The sequence below is a fragment of the Scyliorhinus canicula genome, chromosome 7, assembly GCF_902713615.1.
Source record: "Scyliorhinus canicula chromosome 7, sScyCan1.1, whole genome shotgun sequence".
Taxonomy (NCBI): domain Eukaryota; kingdom Metazoa; phylum Chordata; class Chondrichthyes; order Carcharhiniformes; family Scyliorhinidae; genus Scyliorhinus; species Scyliorhinus canicula.
Genome location: NC_052152.1, coordinates 28510706 through 28525388, shown reverse-complemented (window position 1 = coordinate 28525388; position 14683 = coordinate 28510706). Strand labels below are relative to the sequence as shown.

The following is a 14683-nucleotide window of genomic DNA, read 5'->3' as shown; positions in this document are numbered from 1 at the left end:
CGACTCTCACAAACGTCTACAGATGTACGATAGAGAGCATCCTGTCCGGCTGCATCACAGCCTGGTATGGCAGCTGCTCAGTCCAAGATCGCAAGAAACTGCAGAGTGTGGTGAACTCAGCCCAATGCATCACATAAGCTTGCCACCCTCACATTGATTCTGTATACACCTCCTGCTGCCTCAGGAAGGCAGACAGCATTATCAGAGACCACTCCCTCACGGGCATTACCTTCTTCCAGACCCTTCCATCAGGCAGAAGGTACAGAAGTCTGAAGACCCGCACATCCAGACATAGGAACAGCTTCTTCTCCACAGCTACAAGGCTCCTCAACGACTCCCCCTCGGACGGATCTGTTCCCTGTAAGTACACTATTCACAATGCCCTATGCTGCTCTTGCTCATGTATTTGCTTTGTTTGGCCCCTTGTTCCGTACTGTAACCAATCACTGTTTATCGATGTACCATTTGACAATGTTCTCTGATTATTCATTTGCCTATGTGCATACTGTGTACGTTCCCTCGGCCGCAGAAAATATATTTTTCACTGTACTTTGGTACATGTGACGATAAATCAAATCAAATCAAGATCTGTTCCGACGTTCCTCCTATTATACTGGTCTGCTAGCATTGAGTCATCAGTATACGCCCACAACTGGCCGGAGTTCCATTGTCCCATCCAGACCCTAACTCGTTACTGGGAGGAAAATACAGGATACTCCTGTTTATTCATGGTGATTCAATCAAGATCCATTGTCCTCTGCAACACTCTCGTCTGACCAGCTAATAGCCCACTATGGAGCCTGATGGCTTCTTTTGTCTGTCCTTCGTCCTGCTGCAAAGTTGATCACTTGTGTCTGGAAATTCATTCCATATTCATAGCATGGTCTTGTTCCTTTGTGTAAAAACAAGTGGGTAATTGTACAGCCCATATAGAGATAACGGGTTTATGTGTTGACTTGGTGCTCTTGCAGACAGCCAGTTTCAGCCCTTTCGGGATCTTGGATCTCCAGGACGTTCGCGGATATAGACACTGACATTAAATTTCTACAAAGATGCAAACAAGCAGACAAGATCACGAAAGGGCTACAGATCACAAACCCACTCAAGTCGACTGACAACACAGACGATGCTGAACCAACTGTCCTGGCTTGAGACAATTCACACCTCTTTAACCTGGGGTTACCCCTATCTCTGGGTCTGTAATGAATTGATTACCCGCAAATGCTCGCATTCCATGCATTGTCTGGCATCTCTGACTTTGTCTATATAAATGTTTCTGGAACATACCTCTCCATTCACCTGAGGAAGGAGCAGCGTTCCGAAAGCTCGTGTTTGAAACAAACCTGTTGGACTCTAACCTGGTGTTGTAAGACTTCTTACGGTTGAAGGAGAAGGCAAGATTAGGATGGAGGTGAGAAATTCTCATTGTAAGCCTTCATTTCAACATGAGGGTGCCAGGTTAGGTAGGGTGGAATATTTACAGCTTGTGCGGAAGAGCAGCTGTTGATGAGTGACATTTTACTTCTTTGAGCTAAAAGGACTTTATTTTGCAGGTTTGTCGCTTGCGAAGGACATGGGTCTACAAGTGTTCCATGCAGGAACTGCCCTGAAGGATGGGAATGTTGTGACGAATGGTGGTCGAGTGCTTACAGTCACTGCTGTCAGTAAAGACCTGATCAGTGCAGTGAAAGAAGCCAATAAAGGGGTAGAAACTGTTCAGTTCCAAGATGCTATTTACAGAAAAGACATTGCACATCGAGCCATTGCTTTCATAAAGCATTCCAGGTTTGTGTCTAAATGCAAATCTCCATTGTGCCACCCTGCCGCCTGTGAAAGAATTTTAAAAAAGCTGCGATTATCTAATATTTTACTGCAGTGTGTGTTGTGGGTTCAGAGTAACAGAAGAATATTTAATGCAATTAAAGTAGATGTATTAAAATGCTGGTTGAAATTCCTCAATGCCTTTATTGGGTAATATCTGCACAAACTAACCTGGCCTGAGGTTAGATCCCAATCTGTGGTCAAGCGAGTTGAGGAGGAAATGCTCAATATTCTGGAAATTAGGCCTAGAATGTGAATGTGGCTTTCTCGCAGAATACTAATCCAAAAATTTGTTCTCGGCAAACTTATTATTATGAATTTTTAAATGTGCAGTTGGCTGTTGCAGTTGCTATATATGAAACACTGCTTCTCCGTCCAAGCACCTCATCTCTGTGAATGGAATTTGTTTTTGTAATAAATTGAGGCGCAACCGTTTGGAAAATGCTTGCTACATGATTTTGAACAGCTTTTTAAGATTAACTTAAATTGTGCTTTGGAAAGATTTATACCTCTTCGTTTTCTCTGGCCGCTGAACTTGTATCTTTTTCTTCACTAACCCAGAGGACTGACTTACAAAGACAGTGGAGTTGACATTGCGGCTGGGAATGCTTTGGTCCGTTCAATCAAGCCACTTGCAGCAGCTACCTCCAGACCAGGTAGGCCGGTATCCATGCTAATTGAATCAAACACCACTGTAACCTCCTGCAATAGGAGTAGATGTACTTGAGAAGCCTGAAGTATCTTTACAACTTGGAGGCATTTCACAGGGACCTGCTCGAGCGTTAGTTGGGGAATAGATTCGGAGGGGAAAATAATATTAATAGGGAAATTAATATTTTTATGTGGATTCAGTTGCCTGGACGTTAAGGAAACAAACCTTTTGCAGGATTCTACTACAGTATTACATTCTGTAAGGTAGTGGTGAAGCATTAGTACAATCCTCTGATTGGGCCACAGTTGTAATACTGAGAAGTTTGGGACAATCCATTGTGGAAAGGGTATTGGAGCCATGGGGGAGGGTGGGGATAGTGTGATGTAAATTTACTAGGATAATATTGGGAGATGAGTGGACACAATTATATTGAAAGACTTGGGAAGACCCCAAAGGGTGTTTTCAGTGGAGGTTATGGCGGCGGTAGGGGAGGTACAGTAAAGGTTTGGGGGAATCTTAACAGAAGGGTTTCAAGTTATGAAAGAGTTTCAGAGGGGTAAACATGCAATGAATGACTTGAAATATAGAATGTATTAATGGAAGTATCCATGGAAGCTGGGTTAATGCGACTATTTACAATGGAATTACATGAGCACAATTCATTACTGACAAAACAAAATTGAATGTGGAATTAGCTTTACACAGACACAGTGGGTTGAATGGTTTCCTCCTCCACAATCTCTCTGATTCTAAAACAAATGTTTCTCCTTCTAAATCCCAGGCTGCAATGTTGATCTGGGAGGATTTGCAGGGACCTTTGACCTAAAGGCAGCTGGATACACTGACCCAATCCTAGTCTCGGGAACTGATGGAGTTGGAACCAAACTTAAGGTGTCATTTGCATGTATTTATAACTATAATTGGAATAAAATTATGGCACACATACAATGGTGTTATTAATCTCCATTTTCTTTTGTGTTCCCGTTCTATTTTGGCTGTGGAAAGGTTGCCCAGATGTGCAATAAACATGACACGTTGGGTCAAGACCTGGTAGCGATGTGCGTAAACGATATTCTCGCACAAGGGGCAGAGCCACTTTTCTTTCTCGACTACTTTGCCTGCGGTAAACTGGATGTGGGTGTGGCACAGACTGTGATTGCTGGTATCGCAGAGGCTTGTAGAATGGCTGGATGTGCTCTGTTAGGTAAGGCGATACTGTGGCACTAATGTTGCTTCCTATGATGCTGCTCAAAATAAACATACACCCAAAGCTATTTTCTAAATCCGTGCATTCCAATGAAGGGAGCTCAAGTATTAAGAGAGAAAAGGCTGGAAAATCTCAGCAGGTCTGGCAGCATCTGTAGGGAGAGAAAAGAGCTAATGTTTCGAGTCCAGCTGACCCTTTGTTGAGCTTTGATAGCAGGATAGGTGGATTGGCCACGCTAAATTGCCCCTTAATTGGAAAAAATTATTGGGTACTCCTAAATTTAAAAAAAAACGAGTCGGATTGTAGGGGTATATTTAGGGGTCAGTGGTCGTAACATAATTCCGATGATAAAGTGGCAGCCTTTTGTTCAGTGGGCACTGAATGACCTCCAGGGTCAAAGGTTTTGTGGGTTCAAGCAGCACTTCAGAGTCTTAAACACATGATCCAGTACTGAGGATCTCGCGCACATTCAGAAGATGTTAAATCAGGATCTACCTGCCCTTTAATGTGGACATGAAAGATCTCGATGCTATTGAAGAGCAGCAGAGGAAATCTTTGCCAATATTTACCCCTCCGATCAACTCACTAAAACAGCTGAACTGGCTGTCTGGATCATCACTGTTTGTGGAATCTTAGTGTATGCAAATTGGCTGCGGTGTTCTGAGAAAGGGCATGGGAGGATTATAATAGAGTTGGGGTTCCTTCCTCAGCCACTGTTTGCCGTTACACACTGTGTTCTGTGCTAACATTCTTCCCTCTTATCAAAATGTTGTTTTTTCGGATGTGTCATTCCACAGGGACCAGTTCTTCCTCATGAAAATCTTATTGAACCTTGTTGCTGTCTGAGCATGCCGCTGCGGTCTGAGCGTGCCGCAGTCTGAGCGTGCCGCAGTCTGAGCGTGCCGCAGTCTGAGCGTGCCGCAGTCTGAGCGTGCCGCAGTCTGAGCGTGCCGCTGCGGTCTGAGCGTGCCGCAGTCTGAGCGTGCCGCAGTCTGAGCGTGCCGCAGTCTGAGCATGCCGCTGCGGTCTGAGCGTGCCGCAGCCTGGGCGTGCCGCAGCCTGGGCGTGCCGCAGCCTGGGCGTGCCCCAGCCTGGGCGTGCCGCAGCCTGGGCGTGCCGCAGCCTGGGCGTGCCGCAGCCTGAGCGTGCCGCAACCTGAGCGTGCCGCTGTCTGAGCATGCCGCTATCCTGACTGAGATTGGTAAAGCCGGCACAATGACCAGGATTTAATGTGGGTGACCAGGAGAATTGAATTCCCTCCCTAAACCCCTCTCCTTGGGATGTACCTTGAAGCCGACCTGTTTAATCAGGTTTTTTGTCACCTAACCTAATGTCACTGTATGTAATTCAGTGTGAAGCTCCCTGGAATGTACTATATAGAATATGCAGCACAGAAATAGTCCATTTGGCCCACTTAACGATAATAAATAAATAAAATAAATAATCTTTATTAGTGGTACAAGCAGGCTGACATTAACACTGCAATGAAGTTGCTGGTTAAAAGCCCCCAGTCGCCACATTCTGGCGCCTGTTCGGGTACACAGAGGGAGAATTCCGAATTCTCTTAACTTTGAGTAAATTCATTTCTTTCTCCCAATTAAGGGGCAATTTTAGCATGGCCCATCCACCTATCCTGTACATATTTGGGTTGTGGGCGTGAGACACGGGGAGAATGTGCAAACTCTACAGGGGCAATGTGCAAACTCTACAGGGGCTGGGATTGAACCCGGGTCCTCTGTGCCGTGAGGCAGCAGTGCTAACCACTGTGTCGCTGTGCCGCCCAAGCACACCCACCTAACTAACTCCACTGGTGTTTATACTCCATTATATCAGTCTCCCGCTGTTCTGTCTCACTCATCTCTTCCTTTAGCATGCTATTTTTCTCATGTTTATCTGTTGAATTTCCTTTTGAAACCAGCTAAGCCGTTTGTCTCAACCATTTCTTGGGATAGTAAATTCCACAACTGAACCAGTTTCTGAGTAAACATATTTTCTACTTTTCCTTATTGGCTTATTTAATAATTATATTGTATTAATGCCTCTTGACGTTTTAATTCTCCCACAAGTGGAAACATGCTTTCCCCATCCTCCTTGTCCAACCTACTTAGCAGACTGTTACTTTCTTCCTGAGTTCTCCCACCACTATTATATCCGTTTTAGCAATGGTCCTTTTATTTTCTCGTCTACCTGTTCTTTTTAGGAGGAGAGACTGCTGAAATGCCAGGCATGTATTCCCCGGGAGAGTATGATCTGGCTGGTTTTGCAGTGGGAGCAGTGGAACGTGAACAGATGCTCCCAAAGCTGGAGCGCATCACCTCGGGTGACACCGTCATTGGCGTTGCTTCGTCTGGTCTCCATAGCAATGGCTTTAGCCTTGTTCGAACTATTTTGGAGAAGTCCTCTTTGCAGTGCTCCTCACCAGCACCGTCCAGCTATGGTTCACAGACACTCGGTAAGGTTCGAAACGGAGTGTGGATCGTGCGGCCTTCATAACCAGATATTGTGAGCCTGACTTGATTTGTTTTGCATTAGAGAATCTTGTTCCACAGACAGCAGGTCAGTGTTGCTCCGTCGGACCCTTAAGCCGGGCCCTGTGGTTCTCCCACACTGGATATGCCCCTATTTCAAAGGTAAACAACTATTGCTGTTTAGAAATAAGCAGACAATTGAGGTTGGTGCGTGTCTGCAACCTCCCAGAATAAGTCACTAATTGGGCTATTACCTGCATCCAAAAATTTAGGAATACATTCAAGGGGCAGTAGACTGCGTTTACACTTCCACATTGGGACTTCCATTTGTGTATGACGTTTCTTAATGGCTGATTGTCTTTACATTTCTAGAGGGCTCGGGACGCTCAGTCATTGAGATACTTGGAGGTTTAGATAGGTTTTTGGACCCCAGAGGAATCGAGGGATATGGGATTGGGCAGGAAAATGAAATTGAGGTCTGGGGTCAACCGTGATCCTATTGAACGGCAGAGTAGACACAAGGGGCCATATGACCTACTCCAGCTCCTATTTTTTGTGTTCTTATCTATTGAACTTGGAATATCAATTTTTTAAAAAAACTTGTCTGAAATGTACCCGCTGCAGATCATTTCTTTATTCCCGAATTTCAGAAATCTTTTGGCTGCCTTTTTTAAAATGTAAAGTTAACCTTGTGTTAACGAGCATGCCTTTTTTTTCCTTTAAGCCATTTGAAATTGGCTAGCAATCGATTGCTCCTGAAATTCAACTATGTAAAATTGAGTTTTATAGCCAGTGCTTCGTCTTCATGCCAGAAAAGTACAGTTGCCTCAGCTCCTTTAGGGCATTTGACAATGGAATTTAGGTTGTAAAGATCTTCTTTTAACTCCTTTTATAGGAGAGGTGCTGCTGGAGCCCACCAGAATTTATGCTAAGGCCCTGTTGCCAATTCTGCATCTGGGACATGTGAAGGCTTATGCTCACATCACAGGAGGTGGACTGCTAGAAAACATTCCCAGAGTTCTTCCTGAAAAACTTGGTGTTACGTTAGGTGAGAGCTTATTTCATATGCTACATAGTCGAGTCTATTCAACTCAGCGATTACTGTGCCTTTTTCATTACCCATGGCAGCACTTTCTCTACCTCTTATGATGTCCCTTTAATAACCTTTCTTTCCAATGAAACACATTTAAAATAATTTATTGGACCTCTTTGAGGAAGTGACAAGAAATGTGGATAAATGGAAGCCTGTGGATGTGCCACACTTAGATAACAGAAGCTACTTGGCAAAGGTTACTACACAAAATAAGAGCTCATGGTGCAGGGGGTGACATATTAGAAAGGATAGAGTAGCTAACAGGAATCCAAGTGTAGGCCTAAATGGGTATTTTTCTGGTTGGCAAGATATAACGAGTTGTGTCGGAGGGATCAGTGCAGGGGCCTCAATTAGTTATAAGTTGGATGAAGGGATCAAATGTATGTTTGCTAAATTTGATGACACAAAGTTAGATCGGAAAGTAGGTAGTGAAGAGGACTTGGGAGTCTGTAAAGGGATGTAGGGAGTGGGCAGAAATTTGGCAGATGGAGTATAATGTGGGAAAACGTGAACTTGTCCACTTTGACAGGAAGACTAGAAAAGAAACATGTTATTTAAAACAGAAGTGAGAAGTGTTTTCACCTTCACCTTGCTGGTTACTTGAAGGTGGGTTCTGTTGGGGTGGCGGTCAGCTTTTCCACCCTGTGCCTTGGTGTGATTGGGGGACTTGATGGATTTTCTGTAGCTTGAGAAGGTTAAGTTCACCTTGAGGGGGATTACTGAGAGGTGTTATAAGCGATGGCGCCCATTTATTCTTTACTTTAAAGAGTTGGTCGCCGTCAGCTGTTTGGGGGGGGGGGGGGGGGGAGAGAAGTTCGGGAGGGAGTGGAGGGCTATTTTTTTTGAGTCTTCTGATTATCGGCTGAAGTGTGAGGAAGTTTTGATTTGTTGCCTTTCCTATTTTGTGTTCTCTGTTTTATGTGCAAAATGTTAAAAAAAAAAAAGTTTTTTAAAGAAATTGGAATAGGGTCGTGAATCTTTGGAATTCTCTTCCTGAGAGAGCATTGGAGGCTGGGTCAGTAAATATCTTTAAGGCAGAGGGAGATAGATTCTTGACTAACGAGGGAATCAAAGGTCACCTGGTTGGGCAGAAGGTGAAGTTGAGGCGTGGTCAGGTCAACCATGATTTTATTGAATGGGCTGAATGGCCTACTGCTTCTAAGAGGGAATGGGACTATTTGGCGCCGCCCTTTTGACGCCGACCTTTTGGCGCTCATCTGTTTTGGCGCTGGCCTTTTTGGCGCCGCCAACAGGAATCCAACAGTCCGGGAGCTGGTTTGTTTACTGAGTTCATTTCTCTCAGTTTGTTGCTGACTGTCTCTCACCATCCGGCAAGTTCCCGCAAACTCATACATGCTCTGTTACAGACGTCATGATCTGTCTGATATTGTTTCCTTACGAATTTGCTATTATCTTTAGCCCTCGGGTTCAATCGTATAACGTTGACTAAGTGTGTCATTATTTGCCATACGTATAGCGGTAATGTACATAGTTAATATGCAGAGTACGGATCAAATAATAAATCAGCAGATAAGACTAGATTCGGGAAAAATAACAAAATGCCCAAACTAAAGGTACTGTACCTAAGCAAGTCTCTCACCATCCGGCAAGTTCCCAGACAGGGGCTGCAGTGGCTGGTTTACTACTATACCTCATCAGACAAGCTTTCTCTTATTTTATAATTTGCCCGACCCTGCAGTTACAATTAGCACGGCGGCATACCAGTGCTGTGTGTGACCTCTTGCCTCCTCATATTTCATCTTAACGCTAACTGTAATAGTGGTCTCCTTAACATCTGTCTCGTCTGATTAATGCGTTAAAATAAGCATTAAGTAACAGAGTCACCTCTCCATATGTTCCTTATTTTTTATCCTTCCTAAATTCTACAAACCGTTAACTGTTCAGGTCCCAATGCTTGTCGCTCTGTAGATATGTTCCTGTCAGTTCGTACTTGCTAATTTGTATTTGCACAATGCGCTCAACTTTTTTAATGCCTTGGTGTGTGCTTAGGTACAGAACCTTTAGTTTGGCCATTTTGTTATTTTTCCCGAATCTAGTCTTATCTGCTGATTTACTATTTGATCCGTACTCTGCATATTAACGTATGTACATTACCGCTATACGTATTTTACTGGTGCCTTACACGATAAACGGTGCTACAATATAAAATTACATCAACCTACCTGCGGAGGTTTTAAAGCAAATAATGACACACTTAGTCAACGTTATACGATTGAAGCAGTCTCTTTTAATATGAAATCGAAATTGATTCGAGCTGTCAGAGAAGTACAGAACATAAGAACCCGAGGGCTAAAGATAATAGCAAATTCGTAAGGAAACAATATCAGACAGACCATGACGTCTGTAACAGAGCATGTATGAGTTTGCGGGAACTTGCCGGATGGTGAGAGACTTGGACAATAAAAACTACTCACGGGATAAGAAAGTCAGCAACAAACTGAGAGAAATGAACTCAGTAAACAAACCAGCTCCCGGACTGTTGGATTCTTGTTGGCGGCGCCAAAAAGGCCAGCGCCAAAACAGATGAGCGCCAAAAGGTCGGCGCCAAAACGTACCCGACCCTTCTAAGAAGGTAGCTCACCACCATCTTCTCGAAAGCAACTAAGGATAGTAACAAATTCTGCCATTGCCAGAAAACGAATTTCCTCTGAACTGCTTACACGTCAGAATGGTATTGGACTAATATGACTTATTTTGTATCCCACACTAGCTTCTCTTACTTGTTAAGACGGCCTTTGTGAATGGCTTCCAGTCTTTTATTGTAGATTTATGCCCAACCAGGATTGGATTGAGTGGTCTGAACCAGGTCTTGGAGCTGGGTTTGAGTCTCTGTTTCAGAGATTGTATTCTAAAAGTCCAGTTTTAAAAACCCCACAATCAATTATACAATCAATAATCTGAAATATTGAGTAATGTTTTGTTTGAAATGCCCACCAGTCTTTTTCTCTTTGAAATACTGCAGTTGCCCTCCCACCCCCACCACTTGACCCCCCCCCCCCCCCCCCCCCAACACAAACAGTGTAATTGCCAAACTATAGCAATTGTAACCATAACAAAGGGGAACAGTAACAAAATCTGTGAACTCTGAAGGACTTCAAATTCTTCTCCAACACTCTCAATGTTACTTTTGTTGCCATTTAAAAGATGCATCGTGCTGGAAGATTCCGGAAATCTTTTCGTGGTTACAAAGACATGGTGCCCTTTCGGAAGAGGAGATGGCTCGCACCTTCAACTGTGGACTTGGAGCTGTGCTCATCGTGGCTGAAGAGAAAGCTGAAAATGTGCTGCAAAGTGTGAAGAGGCATTATGAAGCATGGCCCATTGGCAAAGTTGTGCCACATAAAACAGGTTACTGAGCTGCCATTGGCTGTTGTGTGCATGGGAAAGGAGAAGACTTGTCAAGAGTACTGTTCACCAGAGTTTCTGGTTTCCAATTATCAAGTTGCATTGTAAAACTTACTGCAGACGTAACAGTAATTCTTTACTTAACCAATGCGAACTACTGTGGATGCTGGAAATATGAAAGAACAGAAAATTGCAGAAATAGTTGGCAGGTCGTGCAGCATCTGGAGGGAGAAAGAGGAGTTAATGTTTCAGAACATTACGGTGGCACAGTGGTTAGCGCTGTTGCCTCACAGCACCAGGGACCCGGGTTCAATTGCGGCCTCGGGTGACTGTGTGGATTTTGCACGTTCTCCCTGTGTCTGCGTGGGTTTCCTCTGGGTTCGGTTACCTCCCACAGTCCAAAGTTGTGCAAGTTAGGATTAGCTATGATAAATTGGCCTCGAGTGCCCAAAGGTTAGGGGGACAGGGCAGGTGAATGGCCTGGGTGGGATGCTCTTTCGGAGGGTCATTGCAGACACAATGGGCCGAATGGCCTCTTTCTGCACTGTAGAGGTTCTGTGATTTTTTTTTAACCGTAAAAGATGAGGGATGCATCAGGTTTTAAGCAAAATCGCCGAAAAATAGGGGAAGGAGGAAAGAACTGAAGGGTGATAAGGATCGAAGGCACAAGAGATTAAATGGCAAAAGGAATGATGGTGCAAAGAAAAAGGCGCAAGCAAAGAAGTGTCTAGAGGGGGTGTAAATAACAACAGCAGAAACATCTAGGCTGTAAAAGTGGCAGTGATCGGAAATGATTGAACTCTATGGTCAATCCAGAAGGCTGCAATGTGCCTGACCTTGCTGAGCATTACTTGTTTTTTTTTTGCCAATTGTTGAAGATTTATTTTTTAACTGAACTCTCAATGTACTACATTAAGTGGAGTTTAGCAAAGATTTATTGTTTAACTGAACTCTCAATGTACCACGGTAAGTGGAGTTTAGCAAATGGACGTTATCAGCGAGATGGTGAAGTGGCTGAATGCACCACAGGGTATAGACCTGAGACACAGAAACTAAGAAAGTCTCTCAATTCACCTGTTGCCTGTTCCAAATTCAATAATCTAATTCAGGCAGAATTGAGCATTAAAGGGAATGGTATAGGGGCTGGTAAGGATTGAATTTGACGGTTGAGATAAGGAGATAAAGTTTCCACTCTTGATCACTTCCTGTAACCTCAGCTCATTGTAGATAGATGTCTAACTCTTGCTAAATTTCAATTAAAATCTCAGTGCGTCTGGGATTGGTGGGGGATTAATCTGCCAGTAGATCTGTCAATCTGTTCCTGAAGGCTAACCATTGATTCCTACTGGCAAGAATGAGTGCGAATGTCAGGTGCGACATGGGTGTCCACCATATCTGCTGACCGTTAGTACGTAGGTTCACTGCGAGTCTATCATTGTCCACCAAACTGGTGTGCACAGAATCATACCCTAGCAAAATATAGGTGCTTTCAGGAGAACTGGGGAAGAGATTGAGAAGGAGGAGAACGCTGTTGGTGTCTTATCCTTTTTACTGTATTGAATTGCTATTTAAAGTTGGTTTCTGAGAAGAATTTTCATGCGGTACTCTTTCTTGTCCAAATGCTGTTCTTGGTCCATGTTCCTAATTGCTGGATTTTTTTGATTTGATTTTTGATTTTATTGTCACATGTACCGAAGTACAGTGAAACGTATTTTTCTGCGGCCAAGGGAACGCAAGAAGATCAAACCTAAGAACATTATCGAACGGTACAAAAATTCTGGCCTACATTTTTCTATTGGGATTAAAAATGTCACCGAGAATTAGCTGCCATCTTGACTGTGAACCATAATGTGGAGGGTGCTGGAAAATCATTTTAGTTGATGTCTACTCATTTTGTAATGAGAAAGCATCCTATACAACTCGCAATCAAACTCCACTAACTGAGCTTTTTTTAAAAAGCCGTTATAAAGTATTTCACGCTTTTTCCCCTCTACTTTTAGGCACTGAAAAGGTAGTGATTAAAAATCTCATGAAGACACTACATTTAAACCAGCAGTCAGATCAATGTGCCGTTGGTGATGGTTTATCACAGGAATGTGCGCAAACTCGGAAAATGAGAGTTGGTGTCCTCATCTCCGGAACAGGTGGGTTGCCTCCTTTGTCGGACTGTAATAGTTGTGCTGATGAAATAATGTTTTACCCAGTTGGGCCCTGGATAAGCTGGAAAGGCTTTTGGATTGCTTAGTTTTGCTCCAGCCACAATCCTACCTGTTCATTATGACATCTGCTTTGGCTGTTTATTGAGCCAGAAGTTTGAATATGTTTCCTCAATTTGACACCATGTTTTAATTATTAACATCAAAATGGAACCCTCATGGGGCAGACGGAAGGCGAACGAGTGGGTCTCCACAACATGGAACCAAACAGTCCAAAATATGCAATGCATCTTTCTTTGCACCAATGGGTGGTTTTGAATTTGGCGTTGATAAATTTGCATAGTATTGGGTTGAACCTCTTGACACTTAAGAATTTTGGAATCTGCTTTCTCATCGTCAGTAGCCCACATTTTACTCACTGGTCACCAGGCGTTTTCATGAAATAGAACGCTATGCTTCCCTGAAGACATGTTGCTACTTGTTTACTTTTTTAATCTCTTTTTTTTTAAGGGACAAACCTCCAGGCCATTATAGAACACACAAAGGATCCCGCCAGTTGTGTAGAAATAGCAATTGTTATCTCCAACAAGACTGGAGTAGAGGGGCTGACGAAAGCAACTCGGGCTGGCATTCCCACAAGGGTGAGAACTATAGCCTCTGGTGGGCTTACCAACTACTCAATAAGGGGAGGCGGTGGCATAGTGGCATTATCGCTAGACTAGTAATCCAGAGACCCAGGATAATGATCTGAGGACCCGGATTCGAATCCCATCACGGCAGGTGATGGAATTTAAACGGAGGACCCTGAACCTATTGTCGATTGTCGTTAAAAACCCGTTTGGTTCACTAATGGTTCCTTTAAGGAAGGAAATCTGCCATCCTTACCTGGTCTGGCCTACATGTGACTCCAGACCCAGAGCAATGTGGTTGACTCTTAACTGCCCCCTCAAGGGATGGGCAATAAATGCTGGATGCCCACATCCCATGAACGAATAATAAAAATATATATATAACCAAAAGGTCACACGTGAGTAAAGCCCAGGTGCAATAAAAAGGCGAAGGCTCATAACACGTTTTGTTTAACATGTTACCGGTAGTTCTAGCATTTAAATGTATGTATATTAGCCTCTTACATATATTAGCATTTGAAGAACAAGACTTGTTGTTTGGAGGTTTTAAGTTGGATTTATTCTAGGGTTGATGTGATATTGAAGCTGGATCAATGTAGAATTTGCCTAGTGATTCTGGTGATGTTGAATGCACTTTTCAGCTTTACCACTAATTAGAGGTTCAAAGAAAATCGCAGGGCCATGTATAGCCGACACCAATTGTAGAATATGACACATAACCAAAAAGATTTATGCACTGCAAAAATCACCAGAAAATTCTTGAAATGATCAGCATTGAGAGACTTGGAGGGACTGACTTGGAGGGACTATCATAGAATGGTCCGTGCCCAGAGGAGGCCATTCAGCCCATCATGTCCATTCAGAGAAGAGGTTGGAGAATGTTGAGAGGAGATTTGATAGAGATATTCAAAATCACGAGGGGTCTGCACAGATACAGTCTGTGCTGGCTCTCCCCCTGCCATGTCCCCGTAGCCCTGCAAATCTTTCCTTCCTTCAGATAATGATCCAATTTCCTCTTGAATGCCCCAGCCTCCACCAACTGCTCAGGCAGTGCATTCCAGATCGTAACCACAAGGTTTTTGCTTATGTTACCATTGCTTCTTTTGCCAATGACCTTAAATCTGTGCCCTCTGGTTCTTGATTCTTCTACCAATGGGAGCAGTTTATCCCTGACTACTCTGTCCAGACCCAGGTTTTGAATATCTTTTTTTTAAAATTCCCCTCAACATTCTCTTCTCAAAGGAAAACAGTCCCAGTTTACGTAACTGAAGTTCCTCGTCCCTGGAACATT

General features: G+C 43.6%; 1 protein-coding gene across 5 annotated transcripts in view; it reads left to right on the top strand.

The window, feature by feature from the left end:
* Positions 1 to 14683, top strand: part of gart (phosphoribosylglycinamide formyltransferase) — a 60383-nt gene that overhangs the window by 40462 nt on the left and 5238 nt on the right. For all 5 annotated transcript variants that reach the window (XR_005461252.1, XM_038801632.1, XM_038801633.1 and 2 more), the window contains exons 11-19: positions 1554 to 1785; positions 2383 to 2477; positions 3255 to 3364; positions 3479 to 3677; positions 5881 to 6132; positions 7044 to 7196; positions 10407 to 10610; positions 12608 to 12751; positions 13274 to 13404. Coding sequence is in view for 4 of the 5 variants with exons in the window: in XM_038801632.1 (XP_038657560.1) it covers positions 1554 to 1785; positions 2383 to 2477; positions 3255 to 3364; positions 3479 to 3677; positions 5881 to 6132; positions 7044 to 7196; positions 10407 to 10610; positions 12608 to 12751; positions 13274 to 13404 (1520 nt within the window). In the remaining variant the exon portion in view is untranslated. The remainder of the gene's footprint in view (positions 1 to 1553; positions 1786 to 2382; positions 2478 to 3254; positions 3365 to 3478; positions 3678 to 5880; positions 6133 to 7043; positions 7197 to 10406; positions 10611 to 12607; positions 12752 to 13273; positions 13405 to 14683) is intronic.